Genomic DNA, 23,892 nt, shown 5'->3' with positions numbered 1-23,892 from the left:
TTACTTACATTATTGGAAGTAAAGTTAGACTCTGATTGTCCCTCTCTCCCTCCCTTATTTCTTTTATTTTACCGAAATCGCGATTTCTTATTGATAATTGCATAGATATGATAGCATTTTAGTTTATTTTATAGTATGTTTCGAGAAATTGGTAACACAATCAGATCTCCTCCTACTCCCAATAATGAAATTGAGTGTTCCATTGCAATCACACAGATAACTCAGAAATGGTTTTTGTTGATTGTGGATGTTGTATCTAGTCATTTCCAGCAACCAGCACTAAATCTTATGGCAGCACTAGGTTACTTTCTTACACTGCACGCCATGAACCAAGTATTTCAAGAACAATGGAAGATCCGGCGTTAGAGTTAGTATTCCATATTGTAGAGAATATCCTGGTAAAGGAAGGTTGTTAAATCCAATATCATATTGCACTAAGATTACCATCATATATACTGTAATTAAATCTTCCATTTGATAAAATCCAATTCGTACTTCTCAGATATTGTGGAAATGATTATATATGTTAGCTAGGACGAGATATTCGTGCATGATGTTCTTGATTGCGAGAACATTTATTGTATTAATAAAAAGTGATTGAGCCTTTTATCTCCAACTATACTTTATTCCGGGACGGGAAGCAGTACCACAACTTACTATGTTCTGGTTGTTGAATTGATATATCCTACGAATACATATCAATCCTGCTATATACCTATCCGTCATATAGCCATAGATAACATAAATAAAATACATTTCATAAAGTTAACCTATTCGAGTCTTATATGACGTTTCTAATCTCATATAGGAATTATAATCCATATTCTTTGTTTAGCTTATCTTCTTATAAGCATTTGAACTTAAGAAATGTATGCAATCGAATACACCGCTTACGAAACGGAACGAAGATATGAGCGTCATATGAGATCAAAAAATTATTCCAATATTTCGTTAGACGTTGTGAATGATTTACTCATGTAAATATTTTTATCATCGTGCCTTAAATACGACAACAACAATATATAATAAGTGTGTTTTATTTGATAACACAATAGATAGTCAAGTAAGGTAAAAGAGCTAATGATTTAAAGAGAGCGGATAAAAATACTACCGAGCATAGATAATGAGCTAAGGCTATATTTATACGAGTTAGTAAGTATGAAATTTGGCCAACAAGACAGACAGAGATGGTCATTACACTGGCATACTCGAAGAAACATATTGTTACTATAGGCAATTCGGGCGTCCTACACCACTTTTGAGTATCATACATCGCCGCGAATATCTTTCTTCTTTTGACTTTACAAATACATTGATTTCACTCGGCGTGAATGATACGAATGACGATGAATATGAAGATGCAATGATTATCTTGGAGGCCAATGTTTAAACGAAAGTATACAGTAAATAGATATAGTTAAGACAGTTTTACTCTGAAAAAGCCAAATCACATGTCGTATTCTGTATTCTGTATTCTGTATTCTGTATTCTTATGTCATAAAAGCCAATGGCATTGTAAATTATAATTTTTGTACTTAGCTTACCATCCGCGATATTCAGGCGACAACCGCTCCATATCTTTTATGAGGGATCCGGCCGCAAATAAAATAGCATCCACGGGCAACATTGCTCTTATTTAGCTTATTTGGATTAACGGATGCAATCCTTTACAAATTCTGCTGTCGAAGCTTGGCTTTACTGTATTTGATCTACAAGCGAATAATAATGCGATTGCTAGCAACAATGATCGTCCATGGCGACAGAAAACCTTCACAAACTCGGTTATTTTCTTGGCGTACTTAGTGTTCTTTTTTGCCTCAAAGTGTACCTTTCGTTGACATAGCTCGAGAATAGACTGCGTAGTTCTAAACAGTAAAAACTACAATTATCAATGGCTCAAACACTTTATGAACCGTGCTATGCAACAATAATAATAACAACGACATGTCCGAATGATCGTCAAGGAGTTGACAAATTCTTCCATGAGTGAATGTATTGAAAAATTGCACTGTAAGGATTGGAATGTCTACTACAACAATTCTTTAATCCTGTCATTGTTACCACAAGTAATGCAACGATTAGGTTAGCATGGGGGAACCATGGGTTTTATGAGAAACACAGCAAGAACATGCTTCCCTTCAACTTCGGGCGGATTTGAAAGGAGCAGCAGAGACATCCTATCTCTTTTGCATTTACTGTGAATACCAAACCTTTCTTCCGTTATATGCATTATGCTAGAGTTAGTTTCACTATGCACCGGTAAATAAGCGAGCAACCCGTACAGTGAGCAAGAAATTCTGGTGAGAGATACGCTATTTAAGACGAATCTTAGGCAAAGCACGGAACTGTCTTTACCTTAATCAATGATATGTTTGACTCATTCAAATGCTTGGGACTACTATGGTTTCTTTTTCACAAAGAATTGTCTTCCGAGTATAATTTCTCCCTTAACTATCAGTAATGCAAAGAAGTAGAAGGAGGATATAGTCACCGATTACGTAGTACATACTTATGAGTATAGAATTATATAGCACCATCGTACAAGAGTCCATTGATTGCATATCAAAATTCAAGTCAGCTGGTCCGTGCTTTTAAGCTTCAATCCTTTACATAAAGAAGGATAAGAGCTCCCTATACATCATATTTTACAAGGAATGGCCCGAGAATGCAGGCACAGGGTTACTTACTTAACACAATCGGTCATGTGGTAATTGTCAAAACAGGTTCTCAATATAATTGATTTGTGTTCGTTCTTCTTGAATATCCCATTAAATGTACTGTATTATTTCTTTGGATCAAATTATGGGCTGTTTACCGTAAAATAGTAGCTATAACTGGGTTGAGGCTAAGCTGTGATGATTGTTGTCAATAACGATATGCTCCGTTGCTCTTTTTTCATCTACTTACTATTACTGCCCATGAGGTTTGTGTAATGTTATACAGCAAACATAGCATATATACTTATTTTGATCACTATCCTTCAATTAGATGAAAGTGGAAGTAGAAGAACAAAAATAAAGGGGGTCGGGCGGAAAGGAGACGAGAAGAAGTGAGTAAAAGTTGAGCTTTTTTGCTTTTTTTTTACACTTGTGTATCCTTCATCGAGTTTCTTCCATTTCATTGAGAGGTGGACTTTTTGATTTTTAGACCGTTAAGATTTCATGAGTTATGTTTGCACGTTCTTTGGCTTTTTTTTATCGTTTTTCCATGATGAAAGAAGAAATGCTAGAGACCAACAGCATTTCTTTTTTTTTTTTTTTTACTTTTTTCCTGTTATGCTTTATAGCAGTACACACAGACTTTTCCTCTTTTACCTAATGCCGCAGGTCGGCAAAGTTGATGTTCCCTTTTAAATAATAAAGTTAATACACGTTGTACAATAAAAAGCGACATAAGTTTAAAGCAAAAGTATAAGATGTGTCAGGTGAATAGGATAGCAAAGCATATATAAGGAGAACTGATTGTAGGACTCTTGCGTTTTTTCAACACTGCTTTTATTATTCCACTTCATATATCTCTCTATAATTAAAACATCAAGCCCGATTGAACTCATATATGATGACCGAAACAACTTACATTGTAATCAGCAAGTTTTTGTATCTTATGTTTCAAGTAAAAAAAGACTGACCCAACAGTTCCTTTAGAACACTAGTAGGAAACATTTTCCTCGTTCCTTCCGTCCATTAATTCTCTTTCATGATGGTCCTTCGGAAACATTACTGACACAGCTCCATGCCAATGCAAGTTATGATCGTATGGCCATAGATCATCATAAACAGAAAACAAACGTTATGCTTCAACATAACGCACATTACTTTAGCAAATCGAGCTTCAGCGATTCTGAAATGGGTAACTTGTTACACTAAATAACCGTGCACAACAAGATATAGGAAGTGAAAAGAAGATAACCAACTCTAAAAAGTTCCTATAGTAGACACCAACAACATCGAAGTCTCACCCAGTACGAGTACAACATCAAATATTAGTACTTCTTCTTCAAGTTCCAGCACTTCGTACGAAGATAGCTTTAGAACAACCATGGAGGTCTGTAGCCCATTACAACATAATAAGGCTGATTATGTTTTCAATAAATATGGCTGCATTTCTTCTGCAAACGAAATGCAAATTACTGGTATACCAAGCCTTCACTCAGTTATCACACATGCACAGCCATCTCCTACTCTCAGTCAGATGATGCATCGAACAGCAAGTTCAACGGCCCAGTCAAGCCACACAGCGACAATAACACTCAACATCAAAAAAAGACGCAGAGGAAACCTTCCCAAAGAAGTGACAGAATTTCTACGTGAATGGCTAATTCAGCACAAGAGGCATCCTTATCCTGCTGAAAAGGAAAAGGCCGATCTGGCTCGACGTACAGGGCTTACTGTTAACCAAATAAGTAACTGGTTCATTAACGCAAGACGTAGAATTCTGCAGCCCATGTTGGAATCTGAGCATATTAACGCACAATTGTCTTCACCTTATGCCTACACTGTTGGGTTTGGAGTGGGTAGTGATCTAAGCACCGTCCACCACAATAATGCCAACATGAGCAACCACTCTAATACTAATGGTATTAATGCTTCTTATGCACTTTACCTTCAAAAACATAAGCAGCGTCGTAATGAATTTTATACATACAATACATCGTTCCCATTTTCAACAGGTAATATAAGCTGCTCATGTACTATGTCTCTTGCCTAAGGTAGCTAATTGTATCTAACACTATCGCCACTTTATAATTACAGTTATGGAGAAAGAAAAAACCCCATCAAAGCCCTATTCTGACTCGATCTGTAATCGAGATACGTACTATCAGCACAGTCAGCAAGTCTCTTTACCTTGACAAGATCCTACGTCTAGATCGTATATGCCTGTCTCCCTCACTTCTTTTATACCTCACTATGATATGTACAGTTTTTTTTTTCTTTTTTTGGCTTTTATTTCAAGTATTTTATGCTACTGTCACTGTTTGTATTCTCTCTTTTACAATTTTGGTTTTTTTGCTTAAATTCATTGTTTTTTCAACGCATATTACTGCTGCTATTTTAAACTAATTATTCGTTATTACCGCTCAGTCATCGTTTTTGCCTCTCCTTTTTATACCAACGCTTCGTATGCATTCCTCTCCAATAAACCTTGAGAAACATTTTACTTAGTATAGCAAGTTGTGCTATATTTTGGAACAAAGAAAAGATGTAAAAGGTATGCTTTATTTGATAGAAGAATTCGCCTATCTGCAACGGTAAAAACGTTATATGAGAATCATTTATCCTTATAAACTTGAATTTGAGGAAAACGAGAACAATAAAATTGCCCAGGGCAGTTCCTACTGGTTTATTCATGTGTCCAAAGCCCTTTGAGATCAAGGGTAAAAAGGGGATGATCAAAGGGTTGGTAGGTGAGAAGGGGACATCTATTGGATCAGTAGGGAACCTACAACAACATTTAAGGGTGGGGCTCTTGACCGTGGAATAGATGGTCTAATTCGTAGAGTATGCAGCAAATAATTGCTCAACGTTGTTCCCATGGACGTCGTGTTTAAGTTTATCGGGGTGGGTTGTTGGGTAGCTGATTTAATCGGTGTGACAGGGGATCATCTATGTGGTGTGGTTGTTGCAATCGTGAGAGCATATGCAAGCATTGTATCGAATGTGTCTTTATCAACAGTGTCGAGGGGTGCCGGATGCAGTAAGTGTTATTTACCACTAGCTAACCAACCCAGTCACCAACGAAAGCATCGACTGGGTTCTTCTCTCGTCATAGGGAGCCATAGATGGGATCTAGACTGATTGTTGGACTACAAACTGAGATGAACTTAGAGTGTAGGCTCTTTCTTTCATTGAAGGTTGATTGGCTAAGTGACACATTATTTTGGCTGAGGTCCGTGTTGATCCACCAAATATCCGCCGAGTGCATTTGTTCTGGGCGTTGCCTAGCTTCATGTGGTTGATTTTGTTCACTTTACATATTGCCAATCCGTATTCCAGTTGTGGGCGCACCATATCGGTGGAGAGCCTAATTGTTAACTACGATTAAACATGATTTTTATTTTATTTTATAATTTTTAGCCTAATGGGCATTCAGATAAACTACATATCAGAAAAATGCCCTGGGCAGATCAAATACGTGAGGAATTAAAAAACCCTAAAAGAGACTAGAGAAAAAAAAGGATAAGTGATCACAATGCAGACTAGGTAAAAACGGAACAACCAAGAAATGATGGGAGTGGACGCATAAAGCCAGTCTAGCAAGGGCTGTTATGATGTTTCTAGCAGGGTAGGGGGCATTTTCTGGTGCTGAAGGTAATCGATCTCATCAAGAAGCATTTGGACAATTGGCCAAGATATACTCCAGTTGACTGGGACATCGGCATGCTGTTTTATGGGTCGAGTGGGGAGTTGATTCAACAAATAAGAAATGGAATCAACGACAGTTGTCGGAAGTTGCAGGCGGTTATGTTTTGTAGGCATTCAATGATGTGGGCTTTAGTGAGAGTGCTTAGGGGTAGGAATAGGTAATGGGCTGAGTAGTTGTTGGGGAGCCAGCCCAGTCTCCAACGAAGACAGCGACTACGCTCAATAAAGCTCATTGGGAGTCAAAGGTTGGGATCAAGAGAGATATTAGGATGGCATTGTCTTACTAACTTTGAGTTGGGCGCTGAACGGATGGCGTCTAAGTTCTCTTGACGATATGCTTTGATGGCCTGTTGTAAAGCCTTCCTATCGCGAAATGGTGAATGCCTTCTCCAAATTGTATTGGATTGTGACAGTTGGGACCAAAGGGATTTGCTAGTGGCCTGAGTGACATAAGGAAGTAGGCACTTTGGCAGGGCGTTAGCAGGTAGGCTTTGGGGCCGCAGTAGAAATTTCGCCTGGAGAATGTGGAGTCTTTCACGCATCGTTGGAAACTTTAACAGATGTAGCATAATGTGCACGGATGAACGGGAAGAATCACCAAAGATATGGCGAAGGCATTGTGTTGGTGCCTTTTTCAAGGGGTCGACGATGCACTTTTTATATTTGATAATAGCCAATCCGTAGTCCAATGGAGGACGAATGATATTGGGATAGAAGCGAGCTGCTAGTAGCCGGCTGAAGCCTGTAGGGTTGACACCAATAGCTGTGAGTTGATTGAATGTTTTCAGGGCCTTTAAGGTATTTTGTTCAACAAGTTGTTTGCTATCGATATAGCCGCCGGGCTTGAAGGGAACACCTAAGTACAGGAAAATAGAAGCTAGCGGTAAATCTGATCATATAACTTGCATGCTGGGTGACTGGTGTCGCTATCAAGGATTACGCATTTTGTTGGGTTCCATCTAAATCCTAATTCATAGCTATAACGTTCACATTGGCTAAGTAAGTTGCACATTTCTGTTTGGGTGGCTATCAGTACTACATCATTGGCATATAGTAGACAGTCGGGTGAAAAAAGCTGTGAGGAGCTATTGTTGTCTGAAGTATTTATGGATCTAAGAGTTCGAGGGAGGTCATTGGTATAGTGCGAGTACAGGAAAGGTGAGAGAATGGATCCCTGCAATACACCAGTGGTTGGTCGAAAACGATATAATGTTGCATTGTTGAGCAAGACTTAATTGTTGACTACGTTTAAACAGAAATCTTTTTTATTACAATATTTGAAAACCAATGAGCACCAAAAATTGCCTGGGGAAGATCCTAAAGTCTCTATATAATAAACTATATATTGCTAAAAAACTCCTTTGGAAACAAGGGTAAAGAAAGGATTTAATCAGTTGTGATTGTGTGAGGGCTAGGGGTCAACCATTGTAATAGGGCGAAGCACAGTGAGAGGTCTGGTGGAGGTGGATCAAATCCATGAAGCAAATGATCAAGTTCATAGAGAATGTGACAAATAGCCGGCCAACGGATGGTCCATGATTGGCGAGTGGCGGCTGACCGAAGGGGACGGGTGGGAGGTTGATTCAAAAGATCAGACAATGGATCTAGAATTGATATTGACATCATCAGGCGTTGATGCATCTGTAAGCACTGTATGGTATGTTGTTTTGTCATGATAGTGGTGGGATGATGGAAGCAGAAGTTGGAATGACCACCAGGTAGCCATCCAAGACGCCATCGGATACAGCGGCTACGCTCTTCATTAGTCATCGGGAGCCAGAGTATATGGTCTAAGCTGATGGATGTCCGACACGCAGAGAGCAACTCTAAGTTCTGGTGTGGTCGTTGCAGTTCATGTAGGGTTTCTGTTCAAAACTCACGGATGCATTGGCTGAGGACCTTGTGATCAGTAGACTGCTGTTGCTGTACTCGGTGTCAAATAGGAGAGCGACTGAGACGAATATAGGTTGATTTGCTGGATGGATATTGGATATAGCGGCGCAGTAAAGTGAGGAGAGCATCATTTGGTAAGTGGTGAGAACGAAGTATGTATTTAGCCTGGAGAATCACACAGCGTTCTTTCATGGATGGTAGATCAGCCATGTGGAGCATCACTTTGACAGATGATCGGGACGAACCATCAAAGTTCCTTCGAATACAGGTATTTTGGGCCTTCTCCAGCCTAAGGACGTTGGCGGAGGTGATAGGGCATATAGCAGAATAAAATCGGAGGGCCAAGAGTTTCTCAAAGCCATGGTGTTTAAGGCAATAGAGCTGAGGATATTCATCGTAGCCAAGGATTTCGTGGTAATGATACGGATGAGTTCGTTGAGATCCAAATAGCCACCCGGGCGGAAAGGAACACCAAAGATTGTTAACTACGTTTAAAGAGAGGTTTTTATTGACAAAATAATTTCTTTAAAACCCAGTGGGCACCATGTTATATAAAATTGCCCGGGGCAGATCCGACTGTTTATAAAAGTATCTAAAAAGCCCTTAAGGATCAAGGGTAAAAACGAGTTTGTCACAAGGTTGAGTGATTAGAAGGAGGCATCCATTGGAGCAGTAAAGATCCTAGAGCAACATCCAAGGGTGGGGGTTCTTTGACGTGGAATAAATAGTCTAGCTCATATAGTATGTAGCAGAGGATCGGCCATTGGTCTTCCCATTGACGTTTTATCGTAGGTTGTCTAGGCGGGTGGTTAGGTAGCTGACTTAGAAGATATGAAAGGGGATCATCAATTTGCTGTGGTCGCTGCAACGCGAGTACATATTCAGGCATTGGATTAAGTGGGTCTTTGTTAACAATGCTGAAGGGTGCCGGATGCAGTAGGTGGTGTTACCACTAGGTAACCAACCAAGTCGCCAACGAAGACATCGACTTTTTTCTTCTCTTGTCATTGGGAGCCATAGTATGGGATCTAAACTTACTGTTGGGCGACAGACTGATATGAGCTTAGAGTTTGTTGGGGCGCTTTGCATTGCTTGTAGGAACTGTACGAAAGTCTTTCAGGGACTGTTTGAGATTTTTCTGATCCATAGATTGTTAACTACTGTATTTCAACTTGGTTTTTGGACCTTCTTAATTTATGTTTTCTTCTCAATTTTGTTTTCTGACAAAGTCTTGTTTATTTCAAACTTGCAATAGACGTTACATTATTTCAAACCAATCTCTTTAAAGAGACATCTTTCCCAATATATTTCAGCATGTCCAACCCAACCCTTACAATCTTCTATAGTTATAGTATTTAATGCCTCTGTAATACGTGGGGTGAGTGAATCAGCTTTATCGAGTGGGTTTCTTCTACTATGCTTCTTAATTTTTGACCAGCAATCTTCGATGGGGTTTAAGAACGGCGAATAAGATGGCATAAACAAAGGCTTATAACCGCATTTGTTAATAAAATCAACTACAAAGCGCGAGTGATGTATTCTACAATTATCTAAAACTAAGTAGAAACCCTTCTTATTTTGTTTGTCCGAAACATCCATAACTGATTCCAAAAATCTAACAATATGTTAGGCCGTAGTACCTTTTGGAAGCATCTTGCCTTTCTTAACATCATCAGTCTTGGCTTTTCTCGTTTTGACCAATGGCTGGGGGAAATTCTTTAAGGTTAAAATCAAGTGAATTTGGCATAGCTGAGCTTGACCACACGCTTTAGGAAACTACGGCCATTAACAATTTCGAGAATTCAGGGAGATGTTTTACAGAAACTGGCACTTGGAAGGAACCTTTCACATAGGTTAAAATTAGATCAGAAGCTAACTCCGTAAAGAGTCAACTTGGTGCCTTGCCACTGACAGGACATAGATTCTAGTTCTTCCGTGGGTACATGGCTTCTAACTTGCTTCGACTAGAGATACAATGTGCTCTTCTTCAACAATCCTCCCTTTTTGATATCAACTTTCACGCCTTTCAAAGTTGGCTTTTCTTCCGAAATTATTACATCATTATCCGTATTGAGATCGCGCAGTATCGCATTTCGAAATTTCAACTAACATCTCACATTCTTCAAGGGTGACCAGAGGTTGTAAGTGTACCCAACTCTTCTTTCATCTTGCGCATGTGTTTATAAAATCATCTGGGACTATTAGCTTTCTGCAGGTTCAGGCTCCCTCATCACCATAGTATTTAGCAAGGTGAGCAACTTTTCTTATATGGGTAGTTTATCGAATTTCTTTTCAGCAGTCTTGCCTTTTTATCTCCAACCATACTTTATTTCTAAAACAGGGAGCAGTACGGTGACCTACTATGTTCTGGTCGTTGAATCAATATATCCTACGAGTTCTTCTCTTTCTTTTGCTCTTCTTCTCTAGCATCAAGAACATTATTCTCAAGGGTTTGTTGGTACTACTTGCCACTTCTTCTCTTTCAAAAGCTTTTTTATTGGTGCAACTGTACAAAGGAACTCCATATGTTCAATAATATGAGTGACTTTTTGGTTCTCGTCTTCTGAATATATTGCTGAATGCTCATCTTTCATATCGTTCACAAGAGATTTGTACATTGCACCAAGCTTTTACAAATCCATTTCTACTTCAACTGGCTGAAATCCGAGGTCAAGTATTTGCTTTACTGCGTTTTTGTATTTCCAATCAAGAACTTTTATTTCTGTAAGGGTAATTTTGGAAGCATTCATTGATATAGGCTTCGTCTTCGAGTTAAAGTAAGCATCGTGGTGTGCGCAAGAAGGGTTTTTTTTTTTGTGGAAAGAGATACGCTTTTTTTTTTAAGAGGGAGGGCTTAAATAGAAGACGATAGCAGTCGCATTACAAACCAACAATGCAGTGTTTGTCAAATGCTGAAAGGGTTGCTAGTATTATATTAGTTTTTTTTTAGTTTGCTTTTGCGAGTATTTACGTATGTTGTATTATAAAAATAAAAATCATGCGCAAATCCAGTCAAAAAACCTGTATTTATTTCTACGTTTGTTCCTGTGTACATTTATAGCACCCCTTTTTCTTTTTCTATTGTTTTTGTGATGTGTATATTGACATTTCTACCCATAGTTTTTTTTTTTAACTTATTTCTATCTGCTTACGTTACGTAGAGAAAGAGTGAACATTTCTCAAGAGGTAATCGCAACTTATAATAAAGCAATTAGTGAATTAGACTTAAGTATGATAAAGGACTGTGTATGAACGAGTTGAATATAAACAAAAGAAGAGGAGACACCAGAGGAGCTCAGTCAAGGGCAAGTTCGGATTCGGAAAGCAACATGTGTAGTTCTCGGCGAGAGTGAGCGAGAACAGAGTGAGGATCGAAAGGGATGAAGTGGAAAATGATCCGAAAATGAGCTTTCCATATGTTAGCTAATGTCAAGAACTATAAGGGTGGGTGTTAGGATATTCGAAGATTTGAGACGCAAGTCGATATCTAGGGAGATTGAGCCTTCAATGATGTTTTGGGTAGTAATAGTAGGCCATAAAAATTCGGTAATGATAGTAGACCAAATGTGGTTTTTAACAGGAGCTGTGAAAAGCATATGGATGGAAGATTCAATAGAAGTAGAACTTTGAAATGGAGGAGAGATGGAAGAGTTTTTCAGGATATGGTTTAGAAGCGAACGGTAGGGAATCTTATGGTTGATAAACCGATAAAGAATGTTGCGGGTGACGTACGATAGCCAGTGATCCGGAGTGATAGAGAGTAAATGAATGGGAATGGATGCGTGTGTGGCTTGAAAGACGGAATTCCCTGTTGTTGGACATTCTAACTTCTGCTTCCATCATCCCACCACTATCATGACAAAACAACATGCCATACAGTGCTTACAGATGCATCAACGCCTGAGGATGTCAATATCAATTCTAGATCCATTGTCTGATCTTTTGAATCAACCTCCCACCCGTCCCCCCTCGATCAGCCGCCACTCGCCAATCATGGACCGTCCGTTGGCCGGCTATTTGTCACATTCTCTATAAACTTGATCATTTGCTTCATGGATTTGATCCACCTCCACCAGACCTCTCACTGTGCTTCGCTCTATTACAATGGTTGACCCCTAGCCCTCACACAATCACAACTGATTAAATCCTTTCTTTACCCTTGTTTCCAAAGGAGTTTTTTAGCAATATATAGTTTATTATATAGAGACTTTAGGATCTTCCCCAGGCAATTTTTGGTGCTCATTGGTTTTCAAATATTGTAATAAAAAGGATTTCTGTTTAAACGTAGTCAACAATTAGAAGAAATTCAGCCAACTGGACTTAGTATGCTATGACCACCTGAATATATATTTTTGGTAAAATCTTGTAAAGAAGGATATCAATCGCTTAGGTTCAAGAAATGCTTTGAATAAAGGTGGCTGTAAATGATTAACGCTTCATCGAACCATATTTAGTTCAAGGACATAAGCAGCTTTGTTTAAATTGGTAGCCAAATGGATATCTTTACAAGCATTTAAGAAAAAAGTATCAGGTGGGACGACCAGCCCGTGATTGTACAAATTTCGCTCTCAAAACCAAGTTTACTAGTCACCTATGAGAGGCATTATGGGGCTACCCTCCTCCCTTCCATAACTCAAAGGATGGTTGCGTTAAGTAAAGTACAACTGTAAACAATTTTCTCGTGTTCTTGATTGTAGACAATGTCCAATAGGTGGCGTGGTTTATAAACTATGAACCTGAGGGGCAAGAACAACAACCCCACAAAGTATCATCCAATGAAAACTTCTCAAACCTTAATTCCTGCTTGTGCGTTTTTATTCGTACTTTGGATTGCTGACTAAAATTATCAGGTGTAGTTTCCCATTTGATTTATCATTATATACCTATAAAAATATACCTACTTACTTCTTTTCTTTCCGTTGTATTAAATCTATTTCATTCTGGTCCCTTTTTTGAACAAAGCCTCGATACCAAGATGATGAACGGTGACGATTCTTGTGGCCCAGTCAATCCCATGGCTCAGATGATGAAGCAATTCAGTCAAGACAGATCACTTCAAAATGTAATAAGCACAGCTAATCATTAAAAAAGTGTGTCAAGACTAAAGAAACCTTTGTATATTGACAAACCGCATTATTCTTCAGGATCGTTTTGCAGGACCTTCACAACAAAATGCAGGGCCTTCATCAGTAAGTTATCAGTATCAATCTAGAAAAATGTGAATACTTTTCGAACGTGAAATTGAAATAGACCCTCGTAACCATAAAATTTCAATGAATCAGATGCGAACACAAAGACAACAAGGGCCAGGATTTGCTCAAGGAAGAGATATGGTGGACGAATTTTTTGGTCCAGAACAGCAACACCAGCAGCCAAGGATGGGTCAAAGTGCGTTCGAGTTTTCTGCTTTACAGAGAGAGTTGGAGACTGTTCGTCAAATACCTCACGCCGGCGGATGGGCAAACGAGTTCCAACAACAAGGTCCCAAATTATGGGAGCTAACACCTGCAGAAGAAGCTGCCATGGAAAAGGCATTTGTAGAAAGCAAAGCAGCTGCTGGGCCCTCACAAAGCGCATCAGGTAAAGACAAAAGGCATTAGTATGTTTTCAGGTTGCAAAGGTCAAGGAATGTAACATGAACAAATGCATAGTGTGGAGAGAGGAATTTATGAACCATCCTGAAGTGACCAATATGAATCCAGCACAGTTAGCTGAATTCGAAAACGCCTTCCAAAAGCATTTCGACTGGGCAAATGAATTCGATCTTCAACATCAACCAGGTGGTGTTAGTAAAGGTAAAGCGCGTTTGGATTCATCTTGGGAAGAGCAATTCGCCTCGTTTGATCAGCAACCAACAGAAGAAGAAATGGCGCGTAAAGTGGAGGAAGCGGCTGCAGCGCAGGACCCTCAGTTTGAACAATTTGAGAATGTCTGGCAAAATATCCGTGACCAGTTAGCCGAAGATAATGATTGGGAGGATGAGTTCGGTAATTTCAATGGCGGTAACCCTATTTACAAGCCTGATTTGGGTGAATATGTTTTTGAAGTCAATAATCCATTCTTAAATCATCCTGATCCATTGGCAGAAGGTTTACAATTGTTGGAATCAGGTGGGTCATTAAGTAATGCAGCGATGGCTTTCGAAGCAGCTGTTCAAAAAGATCCCGGAAATTCAGAAGCATGGACACATTTGGGTAATGTGCAAGCACAAAATGAGAAGGAGGAGCCAGCGATTCGTGCCTTGGAAAGAGCGATTGAAGCTGATCCAAGTAATTTGCAAGCGTTGATGTCGCTAGCAGTGAGTTATACAAATGAATCGTACGATCACGCAGCTTATCAAACATTGGAGCGGTGGATTGCACAAAAATACCCTCAGCTCGTCCCTCATCGTTTGCCTGATGCCGTTTCTCCATATGAACTCCATGATCGTGTGACTAACTTATTCTTGACAGCGGCACGAGAAGCTCCAGATGGACAGCTAATGGATCCTGATGTGCAAGTGGGATTGGGTGTTTTATTTTATGGTAGTGGTGATCTAGATAAAGCGATTGATTGTTTCGTTTCGGCTCTTAAAGGAAGACCTAATGTAAGGTTCATAAAATGGCACAATGTTCGGTTATTTTGGAAGTGCATTCATGATTGTGAGAATAAATACATACTCATGCAAATTTTCTGCATTCTTATCAATAGGACTATCTATTATGGAATCGTATGGGTGCTACTTTGGCAAATAACGGTCGCTCAGAGGAAGCCATTGATGCTTATCATAAAGCACTGGAGCTGAGACCATCGTTTGTGCGTGCGAGATATAATATCGGCGTCAGCTGTATAAATATTGGCTGTTATAAGGAAGCGGCAGAGCACATTTTAACGGGTTTATCCATGCATAAGCGCGGTCAAGGTGATTCTGAAGAAGGCGTCAACGTATCGAATAACTCATGGGAAATGCTACGAAAAGCTTTCATAATGATGGTAAGACAGCATACAAATGATGGACTTTTAATATACGAGGAAGATAGAATAACAATGTATTTACTCTCTTTATTAACAGGATCGCCGTGACTTAGCTGACAAAGCTGTCCCAGGAGCTGATTTGAATCAATTTCGCCCAGAGTTTGAATTTTAGAGTATTATCATTATTTTATATCAACGAATGTATTTCTATATATCATTAAGCGTGCGGGTTGTATAAAGACTTTCCAGTACCGCACAATATAACACACTGTACTATAAAATTACAATAATTGTTCATCTTTCAAATAAATTTTCTTCTCTGAAAAGGAAAAGATAGGATATACCTTTTAACTAATTGTTGAAAAGCAAAAGCATATCATAAAATACAGTATAGATTGCAATCCTTTACAAACACTATTATCTGATAGATTATTGCGAAACATTGCGTTTGTCCAAATCCAGGATTACACAAAAAATTTCGGCTCTTTTACTTCAACAAAAATTGAAGTCAGAATCAGATAAGAGAATATCCGTGAATAGTCTAACTAAAGTAACAGCAATTTGTGCAAGTGGGAGTAATACTCTCAAATATTGTTGTCTTTTAACTGAGTACTCCATCAATAGAGTTCTTTAATTATCCTTATTATTTTATTTTATTTTTTTTTTTTTTTTGCAAAAAGTGCAGAGGTTTCTAGCTTTCACAATAAGAAAACATGTATACGATGAAAATAGCGTGTAGGCTTACCATGAAAAGTCGCGCAAATTAAAGATCCTTTTCTCCTTCAGTAGCCAATAACATCAGCCATTTGTGCGGTTATTCTGAGATCCCTCAAAGAATAAACAAGTATATATCTAAAACCGAGCGTTCCCTCTCGTTGTTCATGAAAGGGTGTTTCATAATGCCATTTTTGTAGCTTTTTTTTTTGTTTCTGACAAAAATAGAGCGGGGAAATAGAGACCAGCAATTCTGCATGTATGGTCTGATAAAATACTATCAAATCAACCTGTCGTTGATAAGTAATCAATTGTACCCATCGAAATCGTTGTTCGGTGAGCACCGTCACATGAAGGTTTCGAACTCGCGAAAATGCTCGTTGTGCAATTGTTAGCATAGTAAATTGAATAGATCGTTTTTTGAATAGGAGATTTAGAAGGTCACGATGTTGATGCATGTAATAGGTTCCTTACAGAGCACATTGGAGAAAACATGGCAGTTGAGGCAACAGAGACTAAGCCTTGGAAGATATTGTTGTAAACTACAAATCAATATTGACACGTATACCAAGTTTGCGTAGCAAGTTATGCAACCTAGTTCCTAGACCATAACTCACTTTAACCGAATCTGCTTTAGTGTGAAGCTGCTCATAATCCGGGTAATAAACCCGACTAAGCGAACCCGCGCTTTATGCTTAAAACAACATATTACCATCTATCGTTATCTATTTAAAAAGGGTATCCTGAGAATACATATTGTGAGATGTAATTCAGAATGACCATATATCGAGCAATATTTTCATCCCTTATGCGCAGCCATTGTTATAGTAGGCTTAACCAGGAAAATAAAGATAAAAGGCTAAACATATAGTGGTGAAGTTCGATTTAAAAGTTTGCTGCTAATAACTGGGTAGATCATGACATAAAAAAAGCAATGATCGCTTGGTTCTTCGGCTCACGTACAATTGTTCACGTCCATTTGTTTCTTTGCTTCATATTAGCTGTTGGCGTCAATCGGTGGTTTTGCGTCTTCATTTTTCTTATCATTCGGATGATCAAATTTAGATTAGAAAAAAGTGATACCGTTCCTGACTCCGTCTGAAGATGTGCAAAGCTTTTATCAGATCTTTTTTTTCGTTCTTTCATTGCACGACATCTTTCTTTCCTTTTTTCTCAAAACATTTTTTTCTGTGGTTATTTTTCCTTATCGACCTACTGCCAAAGTATTTTCGCGAAAGCAGATAACAATTTTTACAATTCCAAAAGATAATATGTCCAAATTCAACCATTATAATTACATACCAGCGTGCTGTGAAATGCCCACATTGACAAGGTAGCGAATCAATATCCTTTTTTACTAGGGCATGCACTATTTGTGCCAAACAGCGAAATTTACTGAGCACTGTAACTATAGTGATTGTTACACTTTACTTAATCGTCAAGAACCCATCCATGCTCGTATCAGTACGAACAACGAAAGAGGTAGGTATCTTTGCTATTTACAAAAAATAAAAATAAAATAAAAATAAAAACAACAGCTTAGCTAGGCCCATTCTGGTCGAATTGTTCAAAGACAAGATTGAATAACATTTTCTTTTTCTATTGAATTTTATCAGATCGTCGACCAATAGATCCTCCTCCCATCATTCAAATTAAAATTAATGACGCTTCTCCACAAGAGATTGAGTATGTATCACCTTGTTCATCTTTACCCTTGGTCAAATAATTTTTGGAATATTATCTAATTTAAGTTCTCTAAATTTTCATGTAGTACCTTCCATCAAAATTCATACTTCTTCATGTGTGCTAATTTGGCTCATCCGACGAACGATAATGAAATATACACGCCTACGCATAATGCTTTGTCGGGACAAACAGTTTCTTCAATGTATAAACTCAAAGACATTGATAACCACGGTAAGTTTTGAAAGTTACCTCAAACAGATATTTAACAAACATAAGAAGGCTGACCATTTTGAACGACTTTATAGACGGCGCATTCTTTGTTTTTGGGGATCTATCCGTCAAAGTGGAAGGAAGCTTCAGATTGAAGCTTTCCTTATTCGAAATTACAAGCACAGGCGCTGTCTGTCTTAAATCCATCTTCACTCAGCCTTTTATTGTCTACCCTACTAAAAAGTTTCCCGGAATGTTGGACTCCACCTTTTTGTCACGATCATTTTCTGACCAGGGTACACGTATCCGCATTCGCAAAGAAAATAGAGCCCAAATGTAAGTGTCTCGCCGTGTCCTATATCTCTGGCTTTTAAACTTACTTTTATACCTTAAACGATTAGGACCAATAACAATAGTTGCTCAACAACTGCTCCTGCTAACTGCCCGTCTCGTAAAAGAAAACTGGAAATTCAAACAGAAAAATATATCCTTTCCAAACCTACAACAACAACAACAACAACAACAAGCAATGTCACTGGCCCTACTTACCCTGGTCCTTCCAATATTCATATACGTTATGTGTCAACCAATCCTTACGAACCTCAAACAATTACAAACGAACTAGTTTGTAATGACCCCTTACCAACAGCCCGATTTGGTTCTGCTGCTACTGCTTCCTCTTCCAATAATGCATATTTTTCTGCTGCTGCTCAGAGTCTAAGAGTAGCCACTGCAAGTTACGCTACCAATACCCATTACAATTTGCCACTCTCTACGAGTTCCATTGCTACTCTTAACGAAAGAAGAGCTAGTATTACTAGCAATGGTACCGATGGTTTTTGCTGCAATAGCAGTTATACAAGCTCTGGTAGTAGCCAAAGCAGCCCTATCACCACAAGTTTCTCTTCGTCTCGAATATCTTTGCCTCCTTTATCTCCGCCTCCTCAGTCTTACGATGCTATTGGTACAAGTATAACAACTTCGTACCTTCCATTCAGTGCAACATTCCTACCTTCCTCACCGCCTCCTTCTGTAAAGCTACCCTCCATTCGTGATATCCTAACATCTATTGATGGCAACAGTAGTTACAAGAGACAAAGAATGTGTACTGCACCCAATGCAGAAAACGACGCGGCTGCTGCTATGATGCAACTATCTACCTCTCCTGAACGTTTGAACTATTAGAATATTCCCCCCCCTTCTGTAGATTATATCTCTACTATTCCATTGTTACCTAAATGCATTGTACTTTTCCCTCTTTACTCATCCTTTATATATTTTATCATATTAACACCATCACTATTTAAGTCATTCGTTGAATTGCTACTATTTAATATACAATTTTTTTTTAAAGATTTAACACTCGCACTACCATACTATTATTTCATTGTATTTATATGCCCCCTCTTTCTCTTTAACCTTATACATCGCAATTATTTCAAAAAGTAAAGTTTCAAGTTTGAAGTAAAAAAAAAAATAAAAAAAATGATGACCTTGCAAAAATAGGGTTTTATCGACCTTGCTTATCTTGAGAGTATCGCCCTCACTTTCAGCAGCGTGTAAAGGATCTCCTTAAATATCGCTGGGTGTCATCTTATTGAAATAAGTCTATGGCTTAGGTCAGCAATATTGACACGCTGCCATGCTTTGGAGCAGACCCAGAACCATAAATGTTCGTAAGCGCCTATCTTTCGCTGTCATTCAAAGGTTTAAAACTAATAGCTGGTGGAACTTCCTAGTGTGCTTGCATGAATATCAGTCTTAAAACTCTGTTGGTCATTAGATCTGTTTGTTTACAAATTTTAAACAGTGAGCATTTATGCTTGTTAATCAATTCACGAAAAAAAGTAAAGCTTATATTCGTAGAGCAAGCGTTCTACCTTTGGCTGTCAAAAACAATTCGGCTGAACACGAACACATTTGGGTTGATAGAATTAAAGATACCGTTGAAGAAGTTCTATAGAAAGGTAGGTACTTTTTGTCCAACTTTTCTCAAGATAGAACATTTTTCAAATGCAGTCGAGAGGTGCACCTTGAAGGACAGTACCACTGAATTTGACTACGGCTGTAGCTCGGATGCTCAGAATGAAACCTTATAGGATGGCTCAGGTTACCAACACTACTGAATGCTTCTCTTTATTAACGTTTTCGGTAATTTTTTCTTTTTTGTTTCTGTCTTCTTCCAGCTTCTCACTAATCACCAAGAGCCACGCTCTCTCATAAATATCAATGAGATCCTTCAATTTTTTTTTTCTTTTTTTTGATAACGTGAATAAAATCATTTGAGTCCCCTTCTCCTAATTTGGAAGTTGCACGTTTCTGAATGACCAAACATAACTGTTTCAGATTCAAGCAAAACTACAGTAGCCTTTTCATTTTATATTGTTTACAATGTATTGACTCTAATCAAATCAAGCTCTTTTCTCCTGTCTTTTACTTTGTTTTAATTGTGATTCCCTGGTCGTGAAAAGACATTATGATACCCTTTCAGCATTTCCTTTGGTTACTAGGTGGCTTTTTCATTGGCGTCTTTTTTATGTATAATGCGGTGCCATTACGAATGAGTAGCCATCACCTTCAAAATATGCAAATCAGACAGCTCGCCACGACTATCCCCACAACAGCAACTACAGCACCAGCAAACAGTATTCTAAAATTTGGAAATCCAGGTAAAACATAAATATTTGAAGACATATTAAGGGAAAACAAAATTAATGCTTAAGGAAACAATTCCCGCCAAATTGCACGTCAGGACCTGTCAATGATCTATTTGAAAGAACAGCTTATACCGTATCATATAACCGTAGAGATCGTATACCTTACTGGGTTGGTGAACATCTTACTGCTGCTAGCTTAAAAGAGGGTCCAGGTGTATCGCGTGATAAAGTGACCTTCAAAGATGATCCTGCATTGCCCGAAATATTCAGGGCCTATACCAAAGACTATACCAATAGCGGCTATGATCGCGGCCATATGGCGCCAGCAGGTGACGCTGTATCAACCCAACAAGCTATGGATGAAACATTCTTATTGACTAATATCGCACCTCAGATTGGTCCTGGTTTCAACCGCCAATACTGGGCTTATTTTGAAAAGTTCTGTCGTGATTTGACAGCTAACTTCACAGATGTCTATGTCTATACAGGGCCTTTGTTCTTACCCCAACTCACGAATACTAATAATACTTTCTCTTTCGCCGATGCCCAAATGATAGTCAATCCTGATGGTAGTGTCAATGTTGGTGCTGCAGGTGCTGCACCGGCAACTGCTGGACAACCGAAATATCACATGCAATACCCACTCATCGGTGCTAAATATCCTACCATTGCTGTTCCAACCCATTTTTTCAAAATTTTGTTGGCCACTACGAACAATGTAAATTATGCTGCAGGTTCCTTTGTTTTACCCAATCAAGCTATTGAGCACACTATTCCTTTGAGTCGATTTCAAGTCGATATCAGTGCTATTGAAAAAGCCAGTGGATTACAATTTTTCCAAGAAATAGATAGAAAAACCTTTACTAATCTTTGTACTTTGGTTAATTGCGTTTTGTAAATTGTTACATGGATATCATCGGGTGTTATAGATAATTGTAGATATAATGTCATTAATATATATATGGTATTAAGCGATGGAGTATAATGATAAGTTAAAGGATATTTTCTGTTTTTGGTTTTTTTTTATAAAATAAAATTCTGTCTGTCGGAGGATAAATCAAAGATTGGTATAATTCCTATCTACAAACAAGACCATTCGAAAGGTTAACTTATCGCTGACCTCTGTTTTTTTCTTCGAATTCAATACGCTTATTTGGACTGTTGTAAATTGTTGTGAGAATAGAAATTGGGAATACTATGCATACAGCAAAAATAAGACTACGGTTCATCTTGCCATCAGGATTGCGAAGAGCATCCATTACAATCAATAATACAAGGCCTAAAACCTGCGAAGCCATCCATAGCATGGAACTAGAAATAGCTTCACTGATAGGATATGTAGCTGTATATCATCCAAGAAAATTATTTGTGAGCACCGTGCTAGTTTTTGTAGTAAGGCCCGTGTTTACAAATATTCTATATCTTATACTTACATTCAATAGAAAGCTCAAGGGCAACAGGTAAAAGGGAAAACGTAAAGAAGCCCATAAGAGCAACTACTGCAGCAATAGCACCATAACCTACATTTTTCGACACTAAAATTACAAATATGAAGGATTTGTTTTTAATAAACACATGCTATTTATCCTCTTTTGTAATAAAGGCAAATGTACGACTCATGTGTGAGACGTTCACTTAAACAACAGAGTTACACACTTACCAACAAAGTAAAATGCTAAGTACAAGCATCCAATGATAGGTACAAAAATTTTGATAAGAATCTTATGACGACCTGTTTTATCGATGAAAATGCCGGCACAGATAGCTCCTACAAGACCTGCTATAATGAATGCTGCACCCAGGTACCCGGCTTCATCATCATTATAGCCGTAAGGCGTTACGATTTGAGCGAAAACGGATGTTAACGCAGAAGAAAGACCACAAAGAACACCAAAAGCAACCACAACGATCAAAAAATTCCAGTTCGTCAGCAACTGGATGATGGATTCCTTGAATGTCAATGCAAATTTATCTTTTGAAGAAGCACTAAAAGAGGGTGGTGTTTTGGGCTTTTTAGGAATAAAGAAGACTGGTAAGGCAAAGCCAGTAGTAATACAAGCTATCACCAGGAACTAAATATGCATTAGTTTCTGTGCATCATTAAAAAAAAGAAACCCAAGTATAACATAGACTTACGCCAAGAGGTAGAGAATCAGCATCTGTAACTAATGCAGGGATAATGAGAGAAGCAATAGCCATACCAATTGCATTTGCTTTTCAATTTTGAAGAAGGCAGAAATATCGTACGAGTTAGCTCTACCTTGGGATAACATACACGTTTGTTCAAATGTAGTGATTTACTTTACCTACGCCACCCACCATAGAGGCAGTTCCTCTACCATCTGCACTGAACCATAATGCTGCATACTATTGTTAGAAAGATAAAGTTCTCTGAATAACAATTGAGAAACATAGCTTAAAACAGATAAACTTACAGGCGTGCAGACATTAAGAATAAATGGCTGACCAACAGCACAAATAACCTAATGCATAAATCATTTGAATTGATTTTGCGACATTAGCGGTGAGCAGCTTTGATTACATGAGTTCAACTCGTATCATATTGTTACCTGACCGATCAGGCTTAAAGCCAATCTGCCCGTAGGATCACTAACAAAAGTAGAAAAGTAACGTAACCAAGCACCGATAGTTTGTAACACGGCTCCGATAACAATCTACGTTCAAAGAGAATCAATGAGCTTGTACACAGACACACCATAATTTTTGTGTGTAAAAGAAAAATGAATACTTACACCAAGTTTAATTGACCAACGTTCATATACCCAACTGGATAGTGGACCAGCCAAAAGATAAACTAGCATGAAAACATTGGAGAACCAGTTGATAGTTGTTAAACCGCAATTGTTGAAAAACGAATTGGAGGGTTCAGGCACAGGTGCTACGGCCAGCCAATTCAACGACGACGCAATATTAGACAAAGCAATAACAGTCAAACCATAGAAGCGGATTTTATATGTTCGAAAGATGAATGAAAATTCTTCTAAATCGTCATCATTGACAGGAGGAACTGTTGATCTTGAATCTTCCATCTTTACTCGTCGTAAAGTGTCCATTATTTTAACGTTATAAAATTGACTGAAAAACTGGGGGAAGACCGAAAAGGATCAAAAAGACGAAGAAATGGGAAAAAGAGATAGGGACAGAATCAAATAGAAGAGGAAGTATGTTTCTGTGTGTTCACTGGTTGGTTTTCTTTTCCAACCATTACTTCACTACTTTAGTTACTCCCACTGGTGAACACAAGAAATGCCTTTTTTTGTAAGCAATATTTAGGCTTTACTTTTTAGCGTAAAAATTTCCAAGGTGTAATTGGTGCTTCTAGTCCACCGTGCTAGCTATACAAATTCCACCATGCGTAAGTAAAATGCAGTTCAGGCAATGGTCCGACACACGGT

The 23,892-nt window shown here is 38.4% G+C and overlaps 9 protein-coding genes across 9 annotated transcripts; 6 read left to right on the top strand and 3 right to left on the bottom strand.

The window, feature by feature from the left end:
* Positions 1-8: 8 nt before the first annotated feature.
* On the top strand, positions 9-638 carry BDF20DRAFT_899983 (uncharacterized protein). Its single transcript, XM_053082707.1, has one exon. The coding sequence runs from the start codon at positions 136-138 to the stop codon at positions 364-366; it is 231 nt and encodes a 76-aa protein (XP_052931145.1). The 5' UTR covers positions 9-135; the 3' UTR covers positions 367-638.
* Positions 639-3,495: 2,857 nt separating this feature from the next.
* On the top strand, positions 3,496-5,194 carry BDF20DRAFT_899978 (uncharacterized protein). Its single transcript, XM_053082706.1, has 3 exons — positions 3,496-3,579; positions 3,645-3,849; positions 3,932-5,194. The coding sequence occupies exons 1-3, from the start codon at positions 3,556-3,558 to the stop codon at positions 4,705-4,707; spliced, it is 1,005 nt and encodes a 334-aa protein (XP_052931144.1). The 5' UTR covers positions 3,496-3,555; the 3' UTR covers positions 4,708-5,194.
* Positions 5,195-6,601: 1,407 nt separating this feature from the next.
* On the bottom strand, positions 6,602-7,256 carry BDF20DRAFT_982579 (uncharacterized protein; the record flags this gene model as incomplete). Its single annotated transcript, XM_053085141.1, has 1 exon — positions 6,602-7,256. The coding sequence occupies exon 1, from the start codon at positions 6,929-6,931 to the stop codon at positions 6,602-6,604; it is 330 nt and encodes a 109-aa protein (XP_052931143.1). The 5' UTR covers positions 6,932-7,256.
* A 3,399-nt stretch (positions 7,257-10,655) lies between these two features.
* On the bottom strand, positions 10,656-11,368 carry BDF20DRAFT_899962 (uncharacterized protein). The gene has a single exon (XM_053082705.1). It carries the CDS (start codon positions 10,871-10,873, stop codon positions 10,700-10,702), a length of 174 nt encoding a protein of 57 aa, XP_052931142.1. The 5' UTR covers positions 10,874-11,368; the 3' UTR covers positions 10,656-10,699.
* Positions 11,369-12,145: 777 nt separating this feature from the next.
* Positions 12,146-12,553, top strand: BDF20DRAFT_899959 (uncharacterized protein; the record flags this gene model as incomplete). The annotated part of the gene is made up of 1 exon (XM_053082704.1): positions 12,146-12,553. A coding segment is annotated over one exon (165 nt), but the record flags the coding sequence as incomplete, so codon positions are not given.
* A 716-nt stretch (positions 12,554-13,269) lies between these two features.
* On the top strand, positions 13,270-15,381 carry BDF20DRAFT_829366 (uncharacterized protein; the record flags this gene model as incomplete). Its single annotated transcript, XM_053078314.1, has 6 exons — positions 13,270-13,317; positions 13,400-13,444; positions 13,538-13,835; positions 13,907-14,841; positions 14,946-15,227; positions 15,307-15,381. The coding sequence occupies 6 exons, from the start codon at positions 13,270-13,272 to the stop codon at positions 15,379-15,381; spliced, it is 1,683 nt and encodes a 560-aa protein (XP_052931140.1).
* Positions 15,382-17,722: 2,341 nt separating this feature from the next.
* Positions 17,723-18,159, top strand: BDF20DRAFT_829470 (velvet factor; the record flags this gene model as incomplete). The annotated part of the gene is made up of 2 exons (XM_053078321.1): positions 17,723-17,840; positions 17,915-18,159. The coding sequence occupies 2 exons, from the start codon at positions 17,723-17,725 to the stop codon at positions 18,157-18,159; spliced, it is 363 nt and encodes a 120-aa protein (XP_052931139.1).
* Positions 18,160-20,379: 2,220 nt separating this feature from the next.
* BDF20DRAFT_917491 (uncharacterized protein) lies at positions 20,380-21,374 on the top strand (the record flags this gene model as incomplete). The annotated part of the gene is made up of 2 exons (XM_053084577.1): positions 20,380-20,488; positions 20,572-21,374. 2 exons carry the CDS (start codon positions 20,380-20,382, stop codon positions 21,372-21,374), a joined length of 912 nt encoding a protein of 303 aa, XP_052931138.1.
* Positions 21,375-21,585: 211 nt separating this feature from the next.
* BDF20DRAFT_917490 (major facilitator superfamily domain-containing protein) lies at positions 21,586-23,550 on the bottom strand (the record flags this gene model as incomplete). The annotated part of the gene is made up of 8 exons (XM_053084576.1): positions 21,586-21,818; positions 21,910-22,011; positions 22,137-22,548; positions 22,613-22,689; positions 22,783-22,843; positions 22,912-22,959; positions 23,047-23,151; positions 23,230-23,550. The coding sequence occupies 8 exons, from the start codon at positions 23,548-23,550 to the stop codon at positions 21,586-21,588; spliced, it is 1,359 nt and encodes a 452-aa protein (XP_052931137.1).
* Positions 23,551-23,892: the final 342 nt, after the last annotated feature.

This window comes from Mycotypha africana, assembly GCF_025528875.1.
Source record: "Mycotypha africana strain NRRL 2978 chromosome Unknown BDF20scaffold_15, whole genome shotgun sequence".
NCBI lineage: Eukaryota > Fungi > Mucoromycota > Mucoromycetes > Mucorales > Mycotyphaceae > Mycotypha > Mycotypha africana.
Note: the sequence above shows the minus strand (reverse complement) of the source record. Positions and strands in the feature narration are given on the sequence as shown.

Bases quoted from the DNA above. Each gene is read 5' to 3' on its own strand.
- BDF20DRAFT_899978 (XM_053082706.1), top strand. From the start codon at position 3,556: ATGATGACCGAAACAACTTACATT. The intron at 3,580-3,644 runs GTAATCAGCAAG...CAGTTCCTTTAG, and splicing joins TGACCGAAACAACTTACATT to AACACTAGTAGGAAACATTT. The intron at 3,850-3,931 runs GTAACTTGTTAC...AAGTTCCTATAG, and splicing joins CTTCAGCGATTCTGAAATGG to TAGACACCAACAACATCGAA.
- BDF20DRAFT_899983 (XM_053082707.1), top strand. From the start codon at position 136: ATGTTTCGAGAAATTGGTAACACAATCAGATCTCCTCCTACTCCCAAT.
- BDF20DRAFT_899962 (XM_053082705.1), bottom strand. From the start codon at position 10,873: ATGTACAAATCTCTTGTGAACGATATGAAAGATGAGCATTCAGCAATA.